The sequence below is a fragment of the Anguilla anguilla genome, chromosome 14, assembly GCF_013347855.1.
Source record: "Anguilla anguilla isolate fAngAng1 chromosome 14, fAngAng1.pri, whole genome shotgun sequence".
NCBI lineage: Eukaryota > Metazoa > Chordata > Actinopteri > Anguilliformes > Anguillidae > Anguilla > Anguilla anguilla.
The window spans coordinates 2,352,478-2,376,033 of NC_049214.1; the positions used below are offsets into that span (position 1 = coordinate 2,352,478).

The 23,556-nt window shown below is 48.9% G+C and overlaps 1 protein-coding gene across 1 annotated transcript in view; it reads right to left on the bottom strand.

The window, feature by feature from the left end:
* Nucleotides 1–7,680: 7,680 nt before the first annotated feature.
* The window catches only part of chsy3 (chondroitin sulfate synthase 3), a 155,899-nt gene continuing 140,023 nt past the window's right edge, over nt 7,681–23,556 (bottom strand). Inside the window, exon 3 of the mRNA XM_035392273.1 lies at nt 7,681–9,440. Coding sequence (XP_035248164.1) covers nt 7,815–9,440 — 1,626 coding nt within the window. The 3' untranslated portion in view covers nt 7,681–7,814. The remainder of the gene's footprint in view (nt 9,441–23,556) is intronic.

Consider the following 23,556-nt stretch of genomic DNA (forward strand, 5'->3'; position numbering starts at 1 on the left):
ACTGAAATACATTTAGTATTATATATTGAAGTATTCCACGTATTTACAATATACTGCGGCATATTCATTTTCCAATGGGGGGGAGGGAACATTTTGGATAGAGCAGAGACAGGGACAGAGAGAGCAGAGATGGTACAGATGGAAGAAGGTCAGAAAAGAGAGGGAGGAGAACTACAAAGAAAAAGAAAGCTTGGCACTGAAAGAAAGAAGAGCAGGGAGTTCAATCACACTACTGCTCAAAAAAAAACAAACTCTTCCATTTTTTTCATGTAAGATCACACAACCCGCTCAATAAAATAAACTCCTGCATTTTTTCCCCAAGATGGCTATAGAAAAAAATGGACTCATTCATTTCATTAACTTCCAGAAAAAATCTACAAAGAGCTGGTGGTCTAATGACACAGGGAATCGCCAGCTGTAACTCAAGCTGTAGCACATTTTAGTTTTCTTTTTTTTTTTTAATGCGCACAAGGAACTGAATTATACCCTCAGATATATCATAAGCCACATCAAACTGTGAAGTTCTTCTACAGCAACAACGTAACCCCATGCCCCTTGAATATCTGTGAACGCTTCAAAGACTTACAGTAATTCAAAGCTCTGACCTACAAACAGACTTTCGTGGCCTCGAGAGAGAGAGAGAGAGACAAAGAGAGAGTGAGAGTGAGACTGACGGAAAATCAAATAAATTCCCGTCCAGGCCGATATTTCTCTGCGTGGCGTAAAGTGAAAGGAAAGAGCAAAAGGTGGTGTTCTGGCAGCCGATTACAGTGGCCAGGTCTCTCTGACGCAGCCAGCAGATCTCTATTGTTATTCAATATAACCCCTTCACTAACTAGACATTCAGCGAGCGGGTTTGGTCCTCATCTCTGATAACGTGCGTCATACACGACTCTTTGATATATGACCTTTCCGACAGGCTTTACCCGAACCGCGCAGTGGCATTTCAGAAAGACGGTCTTCGATGGCCAGAGGTAATTTATCCTCTGGCAATAGATCATTATAATCATATAATTGTGTCATTAACCTTTACTGGTAACATGCATCAGTGTGCAAGCTACATCAAGAGATCACTGTTTGAGTGTGTGTCTGTGTGTTGAGGCTCCTGTGGATAGCTGAAGTTCACAGACTATTTGTAATTTTTATTTGGGTTTGGCTGAAGGACCCACTAGTGCAGGCTTAACATCTTTTAAAATTTAAGGTGACAAATATGCCGATGTAACAAACACTACCGGTAACTGAAAGCAGTGGAGTTCTGGAACACTGACCTAGAATGTTGAAAAAACATTCCAAAAAAAATTGTAAAATTTTATTACTCTGTTGCGTCTGGATTTTAATTAAATTCTTTTTTTTTTTTTCGCACTGAAGTGGGTATAAAATGCGGGCTGGCAGTGTATCATAGCAGTTAGGGAACTTAGGCATTTAACGCCCAGGTTGTAGGCGCATTTCCCAGGTGGAACATTGCCATCGTGCACAAGGTGCTCAGATCTGAAAGGGCTTCGGTCCGCGTCCCGCTGTGTAAGTGGAGTTCCCTGTAAAAGAGCATGAGCCTCGTCAGTCGCCCGGGATAAAAGCATCCGCTGCAAATACGCCTAAAATGGAAATGCACCCCAGCGGCATTCATCACCACCCCTATCCCCCCCATGTCCTGACAGGGAGCCTGCTTCTGTGCCAATCTACCAAGAAACAGTGGCAGTTGGAGAATTTGAAAAAAATAACTGAATTTTGCCTAATTGGTTTACACTGGAGAAGGAGTGCAGGGGCGTTAACACCGCTAGTGTTTTTGCCCCCTGGCATGGCGGAGGGTGTACGGCCGCCATTATTCACCAGAGCACCAGCCTCACCTCAGCTGAGGTGGAGAGGGAGAGGGAATTAACCCCTTTCAAGAGCAGGACTTTTGGAAAATGTTTTTCCAAAATTCCAAGTGACTGTGTTCTAGAAAAAGGAAAATGTAAAAATCTCAAAGTCACGGGAACAGCACACGCGCCAAGCCTGCTGACATCAACATGACACCCTCGACCTCACGGCGAGATCACATGACCCTGTCAAAGGGCTTGTTATGAAGCAACTGTCTCGCTTACTGTACCTTACATATATATCTTTGGCACAAATGCTATCCTGACTGGTGTCATAAAACACTGTGACTCTTTTTATTACTCTGATATGCAAGACTCGCTCAGCGCACATCCCCCGTGCTTCCTGGTTTATTCATGACCCCAAAGGTTGAGCTCTAACCGGCTGAAGACGAACCTGCTCTTCCTTTGTCTTGAACAAAATGCTGCTTCCTTGTACTGACCCACCCTCTCCCCCCTGTACAGCCAAATGCCCAAACCCTAATTTTGCATTTCTAACAGAACCCAACCCTATCGAAAATATCCTTCACCCTAACCCTCTCTCTCCCCTAGCTCCTGTAGTGCCGAACGCCCTGAACGCTAACTCTGCCTCTCCTAAACAGAAACCAGCCCTCCCTGTAGAATCCCCCACATCCCCAATACAACCCAGCACCCAGCACTAATCCGTTCTCTGAAAGAGCACTCACCCCTTCTATGAACTCCTCCCCCTCCAACCCCTCTGCCCACCCCTTCCGCCCTCACCCCCTCCACCCCACCCCAACCCCACACCCACACAACCCAGCACCCAGCACTAATCCGTTCTCTGAAAGAGCACTCACCCCTTCTATAAACTCCTCCCACTCCAACCCCCCCCTTTCTCCCCCCCCCCCAACCCACCCCTTCCGCCCACACAGAGCCAAGCCCCTTACACAGTCTCAGCTCACCTCTGAGCTCCGCCAGAGAAAGAACGGCAAACCCATCGGAGGATGTAACATGTGCGTTCTAAGATAGCTGCGCCACCCTCGGCCCGACGCGAAACCCATCATTCTGTCTGAGGCGGTCGGCTGAGAGGTCACGCTAAGAGGCTTTTTAAGAAAAAAAGGACCAATCCCAGCAAAAAATTCGGCGTCGCGGGGCTTCCTGTGTAAAATTTCCCCCGCAGACGCGAGATTTAGTGTACCGCTCGGAGCTGAATGCGTCGCAGGAGCAACGGAATAGAAAAAGAGAGAGGGAGAGAGGGAGAGCGAGCGAGAGGGGGAGAGAGAGAGAGGGAGAGCGAGGGCGAGGGGGAGAGAGAGAGAGAGGGAGAGCGAGCGAGGGAGAGAGAGAGAGAGAGGGAGAGCGAGCGAGGGAGAAAGAGAGAGAGGGTGAGAGCGAGAGAGAGGGTATGAGAGAGAGAGGGAGAGAGAGGGTGTGAGAGAGAGGGTATGAGAGAGAAAGGAAGAGATAGGGAGAGTGAGGGAGAACGAGGAGGGGAGAGAGAGAGAGAAAGGAAGAGATAGGGAGAGAGGGTGTGAGCGAGAGAGAGGGTATGAGAGAGAGAGGGAGAGAGAGGGTGTGAGAGAGAAAGAGAGAGGGAGAGTGAGGGAGAACGAGGAGGGGAGAGAGAAAGAGAGAGAGAGTGAGTGAGAGAGAGAGAGAGAGGGGGTGTGAGAGAGAGAGAGAGGGAGAGTGAGGGAGAACGAGGAGGGGAGAGAGAGAGAGAGAGAGAGAGTGAGAGAGAGAGAGAGAGAGTGAGTGAGAGAGAGAGAGAGAGTGAGAGAGAGGGTAATACAGAGATACAGGGGTATTCGGGGGAACTTCACCTTTTAAACCCACATCAGTCTTCGCCCCGTGCTTCCGATTGGCTGTTGATGATTAACGGGCTTGGCAGGCGCCCGGTGGCAGTTGGATCCTCTTTAGCTGATTGGATCTGCGGGCCCACAGAGCCTCAGTGTGCTGCACATTAGGCTAATCACACAAAGAGGCCGCATAAGTTTCATTCTAACAAAATGGCTCCGGCTCAGTTGTGATTTAAACCCAGTTTCTGTCAGTCTCTCCTGTTTCTAGCTCCTCCACCTGGCTCCTTTGCTACCAGATTTTCACAGCAGACTTTATCTCTCTGCTCCAGTACAGGACTGATACACTACACGAACAAAAGTATCTTGACAACCCTTGGTCTGGAGCTATTCTTCATGTTTTGGGCTAGGCCCCGTAGTTCCAGTGAAGGCCTGTCTTAATGCTACAGCACACAATCACATTCTAGACGATTCTGCGCTTCAGCAACAGTTTTAGCATGACAATACCCTCGGGCACACAGCAAGGTCCATACAGAAATGGTTTTTTTCTGGATCAGTGTGGAAGAACTTAACTGGCCTGCACAGAGCCCTGACCTCAACCCCATCCAACACCTTTGGGATCAAAGCCAACTATTAGCCAGGCCTAATCACCCAATCAGTGCCTGACCTCTCTAATGCTCTTCTGGCTGAATGGAAGCAAATCCCTGCAGCCTGTGCTCCAACATCTACTCTAAAGCCTTCCCAGATGAGTGGAGGTTGTTATAGCAGCAAAGGATGGACCAACTCCACATTAATGCCCATATATTTGGCTGAGATGTTGCATGTCAGGTGTCCACATAGCATATATACATGCTCTATTGCAGTGAAACTGCTTTAATTTACTGAGTAAAACCACAGCAAAGTAAACGCAGTGCAAAAAAGCTATACTAGAGCACCCCAACATCCCCAGTAATTTCTGGGGTCATACTGAACCCGCAAGAGTTCATTACCATGATTACTGCATCACATGACCGAGTCTTTAATGTTTGATCACAAGCGCAGCTGGAGTTTTCATGACCACTTCCACATGCTGACCTCATGTGACTATTTATGCAGCAGATTTTTTCATTTATTTATCAATTTATTTATTTTCTTAAGAAGCTCAATCGAGTTTTTTTTGCCTGATGATTATTGAGTCTGTTATTGCTGGTGCCAGATCCAGGTTTCGGGGTCAGAGAAGTTAAACAAAAACAGAGACAGGGACGGCGGCGAAGCTCTCTCTGGCCTCTCCGTCCTCCCCGTCCAGACGAAGAGCATCGGTGGTGCTCGCTGCAGGAGCCTGACACCGCTGAAGATTACCTTTCCTTTTCCGTCACGTGCAACTTCAAACAGACGGGGAGAATATCCAGCGCTCTGCCGTGACACTTTAATATGGGAAGACCGACGGCTGGGCTCGAACCCCAGCCAAACACGGCCTCACATCTGCTTGGGCTTTATTGGATTTTTTTTTGTTTATTTTTTTTAATGAAACCTCCTAAATCCACTCTAAGCCTTCCAGCCGTTACTCAGATAAACGGGGACGAGCGGCCATTTTGTCTGTTAACGATATAACGCGTCTAACGAACTCCGCTGGCGTGGCGCGTGACTGCAGATGAGCGTCTTCTCCAGACGGGCAGTTTTAGATTTTATTCCACCGCTGAGGCGATAATCATTTATAAATCGATCTAATGTTCCAGATTTCCCCACACATTCCTGAATTATGCCGCAGAGGATATGGTGGAAGACAATTTGTGCGAAAAATAAACCCATACAGTATAAACTGTGCAAATAAATGATATTGAATCAGATTGTTGTTTATGGACTGTAACAGCGTTTAGAATTCACATTGGTTACTCACAAGTTAATGTGGATTTTCCTAATGATACAAAGAAAACTGATTTGACACAAAACCACACTGTAGAATTGCAATATTTTTATTATAAATAACCCCTTTTAATACGACTTTTTGTTCTTGCCAGCAGACTGAACGGTTGGAAAGCCACGATGCTGAAATGATGGAGAGAAAAAAACGCTTTTTTTCTGTGAAGCACGGTCACAAAAAGAGAAAGAATGATGTCACGGGGATGTTTCTGTGTTTCAATGTTGAAATTATATTGAGAAGACAGCTGACAGTCGGTATCCAGTACCTTTTACACATCATGGAAATATATCTACTAAAAAATAAAGATACAATCATCAAAACCATTCACACATCTTTTTTTTTTTTATAAAATACTGCAGATGAAGAACATTCTGTTTACATGTTTTTCTTTCTTCGTATAAATTAGAAAATTCTATTTTACAGTCTCCTCCCACCTGGGAGATTTAAAGCACATTTGTGGTACTTTCAGTATGTTATCGTCATTATTATTACTATTATCATTATTATTATCATCATCATTATTATTATTATTGTTGTTGTTGTTGTCGTTAGCGCGTTGGGAAAAGCAGCGTCTCTGGACAGACAGGAAGAGCCAGACTCTGGACAGACAGGAAGAGCCAGGCTCTGGACAGACAGGAAGAGCCAGACTCTGGACAGACAGGAAGAGCCAGGCTCTGGACAGACAGGAAGAGCCAGGCTCTGGACAGACAGGAAGAGCCAGACTCTGGACAGACAGGAAGAGCCAGACTCTGGACAGACAGGAAGAGCCAGACTCTGGACAGACAGGAAGAGCCAGACTCTGGACAGACAGGAAGAGCCAGACTCTGGACAGACAGGAAGAGCGAGACTCTGGACAGACAGGAAGAGCCAGGCTCTGGACAGACAGGAAGAGCCAGACTCTGGACAGACAGGAAGAGCCAGACTCTGGACAGACAGGAAGAGCCAGACTCTGGACAGACAGGAAGAGCCAGACTCTGGACAGACAGGAAGAGCCGGACTCTGGACAGACAGGAAGAGCCAGACTCTGGACAGACAGGAAGAGCGAGACTCTGGACAGACAGGAAGAGCCAGACTCTGGACAGACAGGAAGAGCCAGACTCTGGACAGACAGGAAGAGCCAGACTCTGGACAGACAGGAAGAGCCAGACTCTGGACAGACAGGAAGAGCCAGACTCTGGTTCAGCTCATACAGAGAGGGCCCTGCACAGCGCATTATCGATGGACGCCCGGCCAGAACGATGAGAAAAATGCGCTCCTGAGAATACAAACAGATATCCGTATGGCAGAAAGAAAGAGAGGAGGAGGAGGAGGAGGAGGTGGAGGAGAGAAAGACGAGGGGGGACTTGCGGCATCACAGTTTTTTTTCTTTTTAGGCAAGCGCTGAAACGACCACAGATTCAGCATGTGCTGTGAATGTACTTTGGAAGACGCTGTTGACAAAAAAAAAAACACTTTGAAAGAAAGAAAGAAAAAGAAAAAAAAATTGCACAAATTCAAACTGTCGAGCGTACCTTAACCCGAGGACTCTCTCTCTCTCCATCTGTCTCTCTCTCTCACACACACACACACACACACACACACACACACACTCACACTCTCTCTCTCTCCATCTCTCTCTCTCTCTCACACACACACACACACACACACACACTCACGCTCTCTCTCTCTCTCCATCTCACTCTGACACGCACACACACACACGCTCTCTCACACACACACACACACACACACACACTCACACTCTCTCTCTCACGCACACACAGACTCACACTCTCTCTCTCTCTCTCACGCACACACAGACACACACACACTCACACTCTCTCTCTCTCTCTCACGCACGCACACACGCACGCACGCACGCACGCACGCACGCACGCACACGCAGACACACACACACACGCGCTCTCTCACACACACACACGCGGGCGCGCACGCACACACACACACGCACGCACGCACACGCAGACACACACACGTGTACACACACACGCTCTCATACACACACGCGGACGCGTGCGCACACACACACGTGCACCCGTACACACACACACACAGTCACAGTCACACACACATACACACACACACACACACTCACACAGTCTCACACACACACACACACACACACAGTCACACACACACACACACACACACAGTCTCACACACACACACACACACACACACAGTCACACATACACACACACGCACACACACACACACACACACGCACACAGACTCCCATTGCTCTCTGCACCGGGCGCAGAATCTGAGGTAAGTCATCCCGGGGAGCCGGAGGCTTCCGGAAGGTCAGGAGGAAGTTCTGTTGTAGCCGACGCCCAAGTGTTTCTCCAGCCACAGCTCGGCCAGCTGCGCGGTGGAGGCGTACGTGCTGGCCTTGGACCCCAGGCACATGCGGTACTGCTTGGGCTCCAGGCCGGTGTCACAGTGCACCGGGTGGTAGACGTGCACCATCCCCGTCTCCTGGCTACGGAAGGCCCGCAGGCCCGAGTTGATCACCTTGGTGAAGAGGTCCACGTCCTCCAGCCCCCACCCCTGGATGGAGGTGTCGAAGCCCCCCGCCGCCAGCAGGTCGCTCTTGAAGATGCAGGCGATGCCGAAGCCGTACTCCCGCCAGAAGCCGCTCTTCTTGGTGAAGACGAAGCCGCCGCCGCCGCCGCCGCCGTCGGGGGCCGGGGGGGGGGAGCCGCCCGCGTAGACCACCTTGGGGTCGTACTGGCTGAAGACGATGGGGAAGTAGACCTGCTTCCCCTGCACCGCGTTGTCCCGGCAACGCTGCAGGAAGTCCTCGCTGAAGACCAGGTCCACGTCGCAGAAGAAGAGCAGCGAGTCGTTGGCCAGCGCCGACGAGCCCATCTCCAGCGCCAGGCCCCGGGAGAAGCCCCCCGCCATGCGGACGACGGACAGCTCGGCCGCGGGGTAGCGGTCCCGGTACCGCTCCATCAGCTGGAGGTGCCGGGCCCGGTCCTGGTTGCTGTCGTTGTCCACCAGCACCACGGACAGCCGGACGCTCTGCCCGGACACCAGGCAGGTCCTCTCGAAGTTCTCCATGAAGCGAACGAAGACGTCGTAGCGGCCCGTCAGGGGCACCAGGACGTGGACCTTGCGCTGCTGCCCCCCCCGCGCCGCCCCTCCGCCCCCGCCCCCTCCCCCGCCGGCCCCTCCCGCCGACTGAAAGGGGGAGAAGATGCGCAGGGAGCTGGACAGGAAGGAGAGGCCCGGGGCCTGGGAGTCGACGGCGTCGGCCAGCGCCGCCGGGTCCAGCTCCTGCGCCTCGGAGAAGAAGGCGCGGCTGAAGGACTGCTGCAGGTAGGCGTGGCGCCGCACGGGCACCGTCAGCTTGCGGCCCTTGTGCTTCTTGTACAGCAGCAGCAGGTCCAGGATGTACTCGGCGCCGTGCAGCGGGTCCACGCGCCGGTACCCGTACTGCACCTCCTTGAAGTCGATGACGCGGCCCCGCGCCTTGGAGTTCTCGTTGATCATCTCCATCACCTGCAGCACCGTGTCCTCCAGCGCCGCCCGCAGGGCCGCGCCCAGGCCCTGCCGCGCCGCCTGGCCCTCGCCGCCCGCCGCCGCGTACAGGTGCCGGCCCGTCAGGAACTCCCACTCGATCACGTGACCGCGCTCGGCCGGCTGGTACCGCGTGTAGGACGGGAGCGCGCCCAGGCGCTGGTCCTCCGGGCGCGGCTCGGTGCCGGTCAGCCGGCTCATGGCCACGCCCTCGCGGTGCAGCCGGACGGTCCGGTGGCGCAGCGCGCTAAGGCGCCGGCTCAGCATGTAGCCGTGCAGACGGTACTGGTAGGCCGGCCTCTTGTTGGGGTGCAGGGTGATGGCGTTGTGGATCTTGCTGCTCTGCAGCTCCTGGATGAAGCCCTTCTTGTTGTGCTCGTAGTTCTCGTAGAACAGCTGCTGCATCTGCGGCGGGGAGGGTGTGTGGGGGGGGGGGGGGAGGAGGGTGTGGGAGGGGGGAGGAGAGAGGACGAGTGAAAGAGAGGGGGAGAGAGCGAGGGAGAGAGGAATAGAAAAAGCGGGAAAACAGGGGGCAGGGAGAGGGACCGAAAGAGGGAGGGAGAAAGGGAGGGAGAGAAAGAGAATCACAGATTCATGTGAGCAAAAACTGTATAAAATTCAGGAAAACGTTTGTGTTGGGAGCAGCAGGGTTGTTTAACAGAAGAAACACTCCTCCAAATATTTTCGCTCCAATTAGCTGAGTGTAATTCGGAGACTCTATTTTCGGCCCCCCCAGAATGTCATTTTGACTTGAGTGAGGACGGCAGAGCTCTTAAATCTCCGCTTGGATTAACTGAAATGGAGATTTCTGCTCAAACCTCCCTTGTTGACATGGAAACATTCCTGCCAAAAGAAAGTTGCCTTATATTTCTTAAGGACTCTTTCAAAGTTCAGCGGATAACCTACAGTGCGCCTTGCTTCTGATAGGTAATGTGAATAGTTTATTATTTAAATAATCTAAGCAATTTATTGAGCTTCATCTGCCTTGCGTAACTCCTAGAAAGCTACTCTGCTGGGTATTCTCCAATAAGAGCGAGTCGTATCTGCTCAAAGTCCAAAATAAGAGCAAGTCATATCTGCTCAAAGTTCCGAAACTTCACAGAAAATACTTCATTACAACGAGCAATTCAGGAAAACTTCACTTCAACAATCAGTCAATTCCCCATGAGGTATGTTACGAAAAAAAAAAGATTTTGGAAAGCACAACGATAATTGTGTTTAGCTCAGGGTAATTGTGATGGCGGGGGGGGGGGGGCAGACTGGGTAAGATGGGGGGCGGGGAATAAATTGGCTCTTTTATAGCAGGCAAACCAATTACTTTTTTGAGATATTAGCCCTTGTCTTAATTATTTTAATTAGGAGGAATAACATGGGGCCCGTCTTCAAATCACAAGCAGAGTTAATCACATGGAAATAAAATAAAGTTTGATTTCCTGCAGGGCCCAAATGACTTCCAGCCACACAAAGCACGGATCCACTTCACACAATAGCAATTAATAATCCTCCCCCCCCACCCCCCCAAAAGTAAGCTCGTTATCGCCATGGTGTCCATCTTAGTGCAGCCCGAAAGAACAAATCCTCCAGCTGTTCCTAGGGAGCGCCTAGAAAACACACACACACACACACACACACTCACACTCACACTCACACTCACACTCACACTCACACTCACACACACATACTCTCTCACACACACACACACACACACACACACACTCAACCTGAAGCAAAAAAATTGATGTACTTTGTTTTATGATATTATTTTTTTGTAGTTGTTTTTAGACTGTAAGTTTGTAGTGCAGCCATCCTTTTGACTGCATTTACACGGCTGTGAAGTCATCTTGCCTCGACTGCCACCGCATACCCTCACGGACCACAATGGAAATGAGTTTTTGACTTTACTGTGGCCCCCCCCGTACTCCACGCCCCCCCCACCCCCAATAGATCCCACCCCTAATTCCCTCTATCTGCTCCACCCCCCCCCCCCCCCCCCATGACCCCCCCTGCCCTCTGCGCTGCCAGGACTAACTGAGCCGTTAAACACACCGCAGAGATAATTAGATGCGTATCGTCCTCTCTGTTCCAGGTCTCCCTTCGCTGGGAGCGTTCCGGGGAGCGGCCATGTTCCTTTCCTCGTCCCCCCCCCACTCGAACGATTTCGTGATTTGTGCGTTGGGCTCAGCCGAAGATGTCGTAATTAAAGCACATCGGATGCAGATGGGGGGGGGGGGGGGGGGGGCGTTGGGGGGCGGGCTACCACAGAAGAGATGCGAGGGGTGGGGGGGGGGGGGGGCGAGGGGGGTGGGCTACCACAGAAGAGATGCGAGGGAGGTTTTTTTTGTTGTGTTAATTTGAACACTTCCTGTAATTGAGGCAGATTCGACGGGAAGCACAAAGGCTTACTTATACGTCCCGGGCGAATTCTCGCTACGCACGCGGTGTGATTATAACGGGTCTGTGGAGTGGGCTGGGAACCCACAGGGTTAATTAAACAATTTAGCAAATAACTCCAGCATGCGTGGCCAGAGAACCACCTGAGAAACCTGAAAAAAAAAAAAAACTCTCATCTCCTATTGACAATACTGCAGTTATTTATTTATCTTATGTTCATTTAGACGTCTCTTAAGGTTAAAAATTATCTACACAACAAAAGAGATCGTTTAGCACATCAAACAATTTGCACAAGAGCTACTTAAAATGTACAATTCATGCCAACACAAACATAATCTACAAAACTATCCACACTACTGATGGTATTATGGAAACAATATTAGACTGCGTATTTTTAGTAGACTATTCTGTCATATCTATTTGACTGATGTTATATTTCATGTGCTTGATATTGCACACCCACGCACACAAGTGCACACAAACACACACACACACACGCACACATATGCACACAAACACACACACACACACGTGCACACACACACACACACACATATACACATGCACGCATGAACACACATGAACACACATGTACACACACACACACACACACACACATACGCACACACACAATGTAAAGACAGTAATTAGAGGTCACATCTGCTAGAAATGTTTAGGATCTTGTTTTTGGTTCCCATTCCTCCATATAGCATTTACTGCTTTGCACTTCATTCAAATACAATCCAGCCTAATTGAAACTGATCTGCGCTAAGACCACTTTTGAAGTTATAAATACCTCTGTGTTTGATATGGCATCAATATTGCAGTCGCTACTCGTGTACTCGTTTAATCTTTCACTAAATGTGTGGCACACATTTACAAACTCAAGATAGAGCATAAAGGCCTGGGGAGGATAGAGGAGGCTTGGCAGCGTGACACACACACCCAGAGAAATGTTTCATAAACACGTTTGATTAAGCACTGGCAGCTGATGCTATTCCGAGCGGTTCCTCGCAGAAATCGTTCTTTTTTGAAAAAAGGCACGTTTCTTTACAACTGGAGCATTACAAGCGTCCCGCCCTCCTCTGGCCTTCTCGGAGAGTTCACCGTGTGTTTACGAGGGGGCAGACCGGTAATTCTATGTTTGGGAATGTTGAAATACGGACAACGTCTCTGTCGTACGAACACCGCTGACTCTGGGACAACGTACATTTATTTTTCAACCTCCAGATCACCAAAACAAATGACAAATTTGGCAATCATAAATGAATGCACACTAGTCGTTCAGCAATCAAATGCACAAGCTTTAAGATCCAGGACTTAAGTGACAATAGCCTCAAAAGTCCACTGTTTCTGAAGGATATCTTCAGGCTGTTTTTAAGCCCGTGCTCAGAGGTATCCACGGTAAAGTCTTATTACAGTGCGTCGTGGTCTCAGCGGACGTGATGTACGACTATCGAGATGAAAGACATGAAAAAGATGCATTATGGGAGAAAATATGAATGGCACGATGGAGAGGAATTCGAGAAGGCGGAACAGACATAAAAGTGTCTTCATAAAGTGATGTCTACACAAACCATCTTTCTTAGCTCTAAGCATGAATCTTTCCTTCCCCCCCCCACCCAGACACTTTTCAAAATTGAAACCAGCAAGGACTGGAGCGAGGGGCGGGGAGTGAGGGGTTTGGGGGGGGGGGGGGCGACTTTATGAGTGTACAGGAGCTCTTCCCCACTAACAGTCCTGCCATACCACCACACACCACATAATAGCACCGCCTTTCATGGCTGTTATAAACAGAACAGAGATTACAAGCGGGGTGTGACCTGTGAAGAAAACATATGGGGGGGGGGGGGGGGGGAGCCGGGGGGGTTGTTGAAACCACACATGGGGGGCGGGGGGGGGGGCGGGTGTTTGTTGGCACTGCAGAACGGAGAACCGATCTCACCGCAGTGACATAAATAGCAATGAACAGCGCAAGAGAAACAGCAGCCATAGAGTAAACAGTAAGCGTAAAAAAGCATTTCAGCTTTTAGCTCTTGTTTGGGATTCATTATAAGACACATTCAGAATGAGAGTTAAGTATTAGAGGGGTGGGGGGGGGGTGGAGGGGATAATGGGGGGGAGGGGGTAATAGCATCCCTGCCTGGGATGACAATTTGGCAAGCAGAGGAGGGACGACATGAGCAGGGGCAGGTAAATCACCCCCCTTTCGCCCCCACATTAATTCACACCCTGGTTACGGTTGCTTGGTTACGGCATCGCTATCAACCAATCAGCACGGCCGGTGACGGCAAGGTGACGCAGTGACTCTGGAGTCCTCGTGCTACACGCGTCTCTACTTTAAGAAGACTTCTGTCAAAAAAAATGGAGCCTGTTTCCAGTCATTACCAGATGAGACAATTCAAAAAACACTGAGAACACTGTGCTGTACTGCACTCCCCTTTCATCTGGTAATGGAAGCATGTTTATGTTAAATGATGAAACATGGGGTAAAACACCCCCCCCCCCCCCCTTCGCACCTCCCCCCCGTTTGATGTTGGCTTTCCCCAGTGGCTCATCTGTAAATACAGACCGTCCAGGTGGAAATCCTGAGAGATGAGGTCATCTCAGCGCTGTCTGTGCTGGGGTGGGGTGGGGGTGGGGGGGTGTGACTACACAGCTAAAACATCTTCCCAGCCTTTCACACCAGAGCTCCAGACATTACCAGGCTGCCCCCCCCCTACCCCCACGATCCTACCCCCCCATGCCCAGCCTCTCTGCTCCCTGTCCAGAGCCAGGTTTGCCACACAGCCCTGAACGAAACGCTGCTGAACTGATAAAGCCTCTAAACACTCATCTGCTCTTTATTACCAACGTAAGAGGGGCAAAATGCTCCTGAGCCAAACAGAGCAGGCGAGTTTATATACAGATGATGATGATGATGATCAGATAATGAAAAATGTCAATAAAACAAACTAGGCACTGCAGGTAATGCACTGCAAAATGTACATTCTCTTTGTACAGAGGAAGGGGCCACCACGTGGAAATGTCTGGCAGGAGTTCAATACCTTAATTATTACCATGATAAATCGTAATAACAAAATGCATTCAATAAAAAAAACATGTCCCATCAAAAGGATGCACACACAGACTGAGTTCTGGGAGCTGCTTCTATTTTTATGACAGGATATCCATCAGACTCTCAAATCACATCAGAAAGCGGGAAAAGTTACAGCAACAGCAGAAACAGAGGAAATAGCTCCACGAACACCGTCGCGTCTTCTTCAACGCGAGCGCTCTGCTTCGCCACCATGGAAGACCCAGAACAGAAAGGAGCCAAGCTGCTGCACAGGGTCTGTTTCGACTGCCCCAAAGGGCGGAATGCAGAAAGGCCAGTGGGCCTGCTCCCTCCACAGGACCCGGCCATCTGGCTGTCATTACCAGGACAACCGGTGCATCCGGTGTCGCTAGATCTGTGGGTTTTCCTCCAGAATTAGGCTACTATTTAGTGTGGTGCTGTGGGATTTAAAATGCGGATTTTTTTATATATAGATATAATTAATGCAGACAACCGACCCACAACCCACAACCAACTTTTTTTTTTTTTTTTTTTTTTTAAATCAACGTACAGCCAAACCGGGGACCCAGGTGAATCTGGGTAATAAGATCCATGGGTCCATCCATGATCATGACTTTTACTTTCTAAGAGAAAGACAAAATCATGTCTTTAAAATTTTTTTTTTTTATTGCAATCTACAACAGCGACCATAAATCACGTTAAGGACCCGAAATATGCACCGAGCGTTCGTTGACATATTTGCTGCATATTAAAAAGCTCTTGGGACAAGCCTCTATGCATTTTCATATGCTGTCAAGATGGCAGAAGCGATGCTACTGACCGCCGTGGCCAATTAAAAGCTTCTGAGCCTCTCCCTCATTTCCCAGCAACACTTCGCCATGCGTGGATTACAGATTGTTGCAAAACTGTGAAAGGACGTTTGATATTACTTCTGCTTAAATATAACATCAACCCAAACCAGCGCCACATGAAATACTATCCAAGGCTCTAAGTAAATGTGTTCTGTTTGAATTTGAGAAACATCTTAAACAAGCTGATGTTGATGTTGCAGAAAAAATAAAAGTGAAAAACAGATTTTATTCCGCACAAGAGTTTGCCGAAGATAGACATTCATTAAAAAAAAAAAAACATCAAAATGAATAGGAAACACTTTTCTGAGTGTTAGTGATTACTGTTAATGACAAAGGGCACTGCAGTCAGGTTGAACGTAGGCCTAATATTAGAGCTTGGTGGCTGAATCACACCAATTCCACTGCAGGGGAAGTCCTCATCTGAACCTCTCCTGCAGAACCGACCACAATCACAGGAGCTGTACAGTGCCTCTGCCTGAAAATGAGAGGCCAGGTAAACCGGTGATGTATTTTATGTTGGGGTCTTTCCCCCTCCAAGTGCTTTGACCCCCCCGGTTTGCAAGGTACAGGCCCAGGGGAGTCACGTCAGCGATTCTCCTCCAAAACGGCCGGTGTTGGCATCTTATAGGGTCCCCCGCACCCATCGATCAACAGAACTGCCCTTCTTTTTGTATGAAGTCATTCGGAGATCATTTGGCACGGTCACCTGATTGCCCCCACAAGCCCTCTGGGGGCAGGAGGGCCGCCGCGATTGGACAGATAACTCAGTTAACTGATCGATAACGTTTATGCCTTCCCTCAGTCTTCAGAAAGCGCTGACTCAGGCCAGACCTGCAGCCCCGTGTGAACAGACGGAATGTTGGGAAAACAAACGGCACATTTGCCGTTTTCTCTGTCCCCATGACAACCTAACAGACATGGCGGAATTCAATCGGTTGGAGTCTGGATTCAATCAACATTTGTCCTTAACTGTGACTCAAAAGGTAAGCTGCGCCCCCCCTCCCCTCCCCCCCCCGCCCCTGTCCTCAAAAACACAGGCTGGCATGTTCAGCAATCAAAATGAACGCAACAAACTGTGTACTTGTGACTAAAAGAAGTTACACTTCCATTCATTTATACAGCACTTATGAGAATAATCCTAATTCCTTCCTCTTTGTCCTCTGTGTCAATTTATGGAAAAAGCCAGAACTACACTGGCAAACTGCCAGTTTTTTCAGAACATTAGGACATTAAGCAGATCTGCAATATCAACACTCAGTACACACACCTCTCCAAGCAGCAATCTTTGCCCCATGGTTGTTATAAAGTAAGGGCTGTGTGAAAGCTCTGAGCTTCTGAGAATTCTCTGGGCTTCTAAGCATGCTAGTTTTCGGCTGATATACATCCACTGTCCCCCATCAGAGCAGCTTGCAGTCTAAACAATGACCAAGGGCGATGATGAGCCTCTGTTTCTGCAAAGAACGTATCACCTCAAGCGACATTCTGTACTTACACCAGGACATGGTGCTCTTCTGCTTTCAAACTGTCAGTACTTCATAGTTCTACATTTGAATGGCTGGCCCTGGAGCCAGTAAGGTTGATTAGATGAAAAAGGGAACCTCCCTTCCAGTGTTCTGATTGGATAAATAAGGGTAAATCACAGTACAGTGAAGATGTTGCTCGTCTGCTTTCAAACTGTCGGTACTTCATAGTTTTACAAAGCACGGATTCATCACAACACAGGGAAAATTCAAGCGAATAATAGACTAATGGAAAATTTCCCCCGTATACATTTAACGTCACACATCAATGGAAGAAACTTTTCAGGAGCGACTGCCTAAAAAAACAAAGCTGTTGTGCTGTGTTTCTGAGAGAATTAAAAAGCCATTGGGAAACCATTGGCTAGAGGTTCCTGCACCAGGCACATAACTCTCCATGTGCTCTGTGTCCAAGTCATTTTCTGGTTGCTGAATATGTCAGAAAAAATATTTTTCCCAGGGGATTCTTTTGAGGCTTCCTGGAGCTCGCACACACTTTCCCCTTTCTAGGGTTCCTGGAGCTCAGACCGGGGTTTTGCTAATGACGTTTTCCAGGAGACTAAAATTTGAAAGTTCTACACAGATCTTCAATGACGGATGCAGTGTAAACTTCAAGGTTAATTTTGCAAGAGAAACGTTTTCTTGTTTCCCCCCTGGTATCAAGAAAACAAGGTACTGGATTTGAGAACACTCTGATCTCTGAGATGTTCCGATTGCTCGTTCACACAGAAGGCGGTAAGCAGCGTCGACAGAATCCTCTGTTCCACCCTGGACAGCCATAGAGAATGCGCAGCATAGTTGGGGGGGGGGGGAGGGGGGGGGGATGATTGACAGAAAGTGGGTGTTCCCTCTTGTTCCGTCTCACAGCATGGGGCCGGAATTGACAGTGAGAGACAGCTCTGATGCCCACCTCTTCCTCTTCCCTCCTGTGATTCAGCTGCGCTTCTTATCTACACACGATCAGAAGGCGCCCGACTCGGGATCCACAAAGGGAACGACCGTCTAAGAGCTCTTCGGGAGGCGACAAACACATTCACTAATTTAGGCAGGAAAATAGCGAACATTTTTGTGGGCTGAATGGCCTGTTCTCGTCATTGTGTTACGCTGCGTTGTGTTATTCAACGAAATCTTTTTATAAATACGGTTATAATTTTGTCTTTACTAATTTGACGTGTCCTTGTCACGGCGATTCAAAAGCAGGCTGCCAGTGTGGGCTGAGCTGTAAAGCCTTAATTAAGGTGGCTGGCTGTGGGTCGCTCAGCTGAAATACACGACTGGTATACACGAGGGCTCTTTTCAACAGATGAAACCCTTTACACGTCAATACTGATGTGCATTCTCTTGGCCAAAGATATATAACATGGAGAACTTGAATGGCTGGCACGGTAAATGGTAAATGGTAAATGGACTGCATTTATATAGCGCTTTTATCCAAAGCGCTTTACAATTGATGCCTCTCATTCGCCAGAGCAGTTAGGGGTTAGGTGTCTTGCTCAAGGACACTTCAACATGCCCAGGGCGGGGTTTGAACCGGCAACCCTCCGACTGCCAGACAATCGGTCTTACCTCCTGAGCTATGTCGCACGGGAGCCAGTAAGATTGCTTAGATGCAAAGGGGACCTCCCCTCCAGTGTTCTGACTGGATAAACAAGGGTACATCACAGTACAGCGAAGAAAACGTACACTCCAGTACACCGTCACCATACAGTTTAAAACTACATCAACACTCTGCCATACAAAGTCACACTGATATCCTTCCCATTTTAGAATAAGAGGCTTTTCCACACACTTGACACTCTGACCCTCTTTTTAGAATAAGGGACTTTTTCACACCCTGGCCTCCCTCACTCTAGATTGAACACCCGCCCACAGGACTATTTGCACAAGGTGCGAGAGTCCCTACAGACTGTGCCGCACGTCCTGTCAAACAACGGACAGTTTTTTTTTTTGGTAATTGCGCCACTTCTCAGTTCTGTATACGGCTCACTCGTGTGAATCCTTCGCCCTGGTATTTGATGTCGAGGACAAGAACGGACAAAAACGTTCGTTTTTATTTGGCAGGATTGTTTTTGTTTTTGTCTGATTCTGATTAGGCAAATGTGATTTCAGTGCTAGTTTGTACTTGGCAGGATTGTTGTTTGCTGAACAGGTTACTCCACAGGGTTGGAGTCCTGATCTAGGCTATGTGGTCACTTCTGGCACTACGATCTTTACTTCTCTCTAGTGTGTTTCTTTTGCACCTCTGCACCTTGAACTAATGCACTTGTTGTACGTCGCTCTGGATAAGAGTGTCTGCTAAATGCCTGTAATGTAATGTAATGTAATGTAAAGAAGAAGAAGAAGAAGGTCTTTATCACTTCATCATTTTTCTTTTCCCCCCCGTCCGTATTGAATTCCAATTTGAGGAAAGCGGGACCCGCTAGCAGTCAGATGAGGTGTGACCGCTCGGGAGGGGACGCGGGGTCCGTGGGTCTAAGCTGGCAGAGGCAGAGGAGAGCAACGGGCCGTGTCATTTTAAAAGAACACGACTGCGACTCCGATGTGCCATCTCAGCCATCCGCCGTAATCTTCCTCACGAGATGTTAACACTCGACCAGAGTCCAGCACGGCCCCGTGTCCCTGAGCTATTTGTGCCCTTCTGCCATGTTTCCGGCTAAAAAAAAACATTTAAACGGACCTTCCAGCACATTCCATACAAAGAGAACACATAAGAACAGGGCCTTTATAGAGCCATCCCGCTCTAAAACCTAGAACTGAGGCACAAACCCACTCCTCCAGGGATTTTGATAACAGGTTGACAGTGAGATGTTGATATCGGTTTGACAGTGAGAGGATGTTGATATCAGTTTGACAGTGAGGGGCTGTTGATATCAGTTTGACAGTGAGAGGATGTTGATATCAGTTTGACAATGAGGGTATGTTGATATCCCTTTGACAGTGAGGTGCTGTTGATATCAGTTTGACAGTGAGGGAATGTTGATATCGGTTTGACAGTGACGGGCTGTTGATATCAGTTTGACAGTGAGAAGATGCTGATATCAGTTTGACAGTGAGAGGATGTTGATATTGGTTTGACAGTGAGGGGATGTTGATATCGGTTTGACAGTGAAAGAATGGGATATGTAAGTGGGGAGAGGAGAGCAGCTCAGTGTTTTTCCTCATTTTCGTGTCTGTGGGCACACAGCAGGGCACAGCAGGCGAAATCTGCCAACATCAATTACATTTTCTTCCCTGCTTTTTTTTTCTTCTTCTTGGCGCATTAGCCAAATTGGCACTGGCTGCACATTAGAGAATGTAACAGGAACAAGGAGGGTTTCTCAGAAATATTAGGTCATGTTAGGTTTTTTTCCAATACCCCCCCATTTTCTCCCCCCAGTCAGATATAGTGCCGCTGGGGATGCTGCCATCTCCGCAGCTGATGTGGGGGCGAGCAGACGAGCGTGTGCCCTCAGCTGACACCTGATGTCACCAGCTGCTTCTCTTCACGCCGCCGCCCACAGGGAAAGCTCCCGCACACTGAGGCAGACGCTTCGTTCTCAGGCAGACCGCGGGCGCCAGAAATCAACCAGCAGGGGCCGCTAGAGAGCGACAAGACACAGACCTGGCACAGACTTGACTGACCCCCCCCCCCCCCTCCCAAACTCTGGGCAACATTACAGCAAATTAGGCATTGTGCAGTGAGGCCACCCACCACAGTCGAAAACGCCACGGTCAGGGTTCAATCCGGGCTGTGGGGCCCATCCACGCGCTAGAACAGGGAAACTCAAACGGGGCCCTCAAGGTCAGCCAGTACTGCTGGAGCGGTCTTCTCTTCTGCCTGATAGGCCACAGTGCAGTAATGTCGCCGATTGGCCAGAGTTCCACACTCACCTAACGCGCCAGGTTTAAATCAGTCCCTGATTACATTACATTACATTACATCACAGGCATTTAGCAGACGCTCTTATCCAGAGCGGCTTACATAACTTTTACATAGCATTTTACATTGTATCCATTTATACAGCTGGATATATACTGAAGCAATTACGGTTAAGTACCTTGCTCAAGGGTACAACGGCAGTGTCCTTACCCGGGAATCGAACCCGCGACCTTTCGGTTACAAGCCCAGTTCCTTACCCACTGTGCTACACCCCCCGTGATCAGAGGGGAGGAATGAAAGCCAGCAGCACGGCCCACTGGGCCCGAAGGCCGGATTTGAGCTCGATCGACATCTTAACGGGACGAGCCACTCAGCAACTCTGGACATGAGCCCAGGGGGCGACGTAGCTCAGGAGGTAAGACCGATTGTCTGACAGTCGGAGGGTTGCCGGTTCAAACCCCGCCCTGGGCGTGTCGAAGTGTCCTTGAGCAAGACACCTAACCCCTAACTGCTCTGGCGAATGAGAGGCATCAATTGTAAAGCGCTTTGGATAAAAGCGCTATATAAATGCAGTCCATTTACCATTTACCATTTACCATTTACCTACCTGGAGCGTGGAGTGAGCACAAAAAAAAAAAGCTGACATCTCCAAACACCCTTGTCAATACTAGGACCAGTGCCATGCCCCAGGCCACAGCCAGACCTCCTATGCTGATATTTCACTCCGGGTCCCCATCTCTCACAATCACTTCAATTCATCTGCATATATTTGAACATAGGAAAACATAATCCAGACTGACATAAGCCATTCGCTCCATTTAGGTATAGTCTCCAGCAGGGCTGTCCAACTCCGTTCCTGTAGATCTACCATCCTGTAGGTTTTCACTCCAACCCTAACAAAGCACACCTCATTCAACAGCTAGAGTAGGTCTGCCCAGCCCTGTTCCTGGAGATCTACCATCCTGTAGGTTTTTAATCCGACCCTAACAAATCACACCTCATTCAACAGCTAGAGATCTCATTGAGCTGCTCATTAGTAGACTTAAGTGTGCCAAATTAAGGTTAAAATGAAAACCAACGGGATCGCACATCCCCAGGAACACAGTCTACAGACTATACCCTAATACTGGACCAAAGCAAGACTTGACCCTCCCAAGGGTCTCTTCCTCCATTCCATGACCCAACAGGCTGTTCTACACACATATAAACACATCTACATATACAGTTCTTTCTCAGTTTTTTCCCCCATTTTAAAAAAGTGCTTCGTTCAGCACTCCAATTGAATTGATAAAATGTTCTATCACAAACAAATTTTGATTGATTGCCTTATACAAGTTCACCTTTCTTGTCAACGGAATGTAAATTTGAATCACCAATTTACATTTTGCCCGTCTTAGTAGATTTATTTATTATAAATCTTTAGCAGCACAGTTTTCTGTGTTACATTACAGGAGAAAAAAAAAATACAGCCTTTGGCGTCACTGGCATTTCTTCGCAGAAAACGTGGGGCATGAAGATAAGAATGATGAACCCCGATCCACAGATAAATCAAACGCTGTAGAGCTGGCTGGGGCTCTCTGGCCTGAGCCACTGTTGTGCTGCGTTTGAAGACAGCGACACGGGACTGAGAATTAGCGTTGCGCTGCGCTGCGCTACGCTACGCTCACTGCTCACTGCCTGAGGGACTGCAGGCACCGCAAAGGAAGATAACTCACACTGACTTGCGCGCTCACACACACGGACACACACACGGACACATACACACACACACACACGCACACACGGACGCATACACACGCACGCACGCACACACACACACACACGGACACACACACACACACACACGGACACATACACACACGCACACACACACACACACACACGTATGCGCACACACAGACATGCACACACACAAACACACACACACATACCCACACACATGCACATACACACACACACGTATGCGCACACACAGACACGCACACACACACACACACGCACGCGTGCATGCACGCATACACAAACACACACACACACACGCACATACACACACACACACACACACACATACACACACAAACACGCACACACACACATACCCACACACAATCACTTTTTCCTGCTGTTGTGGGGTTTCAGCGGTAAGAGGGCTGAGTATAAATGGAGCTCTCAGGAGTGTTGATCCAGCGAGCTCCTTTTTAAGATCGCTCCACAACACACATGCTTTACGAGAGGCCCGGGCCCTAGACAACATGAGAAAATTGAAATGCCAAAAACCATCTACGTGCCTGCAAGGACCTGGCAGCCTGCCGTCGAAAACACAAAGCCTTTAAAAAGGAGGGGTAAGAGCCACAGATACGTCTCCCTCACCCCGCCCCCCCCCCCACACCCGACCACCACCCCCCCCCCATATCACAGTCTGTGGCATCATACAAGTTCACATGCCAGACTCTCTCTCTCTCACTTTTCAGGTCTGCGGCCGGCATCGAGCGGTTAAAAGTGTGTGGATTTTTAGACAAGCACATCAAACGAGGATTCCAAACCGCTCTTTGTAAGCAACAGAAATGCACCTACGGGTGGGTGTGTAATGAGGAAGCCGTCACCCCTTTTTAAAAATATTTCTCAGCGACTAAAAGGGCTCAGAAATCCTCAACTTGAAAAAGGAATGGCCCAGAGGACGGTGTGACTCACGGCCACGGAGCAGCTTCGCAGGTTTATTTAGAAATTCCTTTAAATGAAACTTGAGGTTTCGAGACGGTCTGAACCAGACGGTTTTGTGTTTATTAACTGGCTGAAACACAAGCACAGCATCAGGATGTTGGTGGTCAGAGCAAACACATACCAG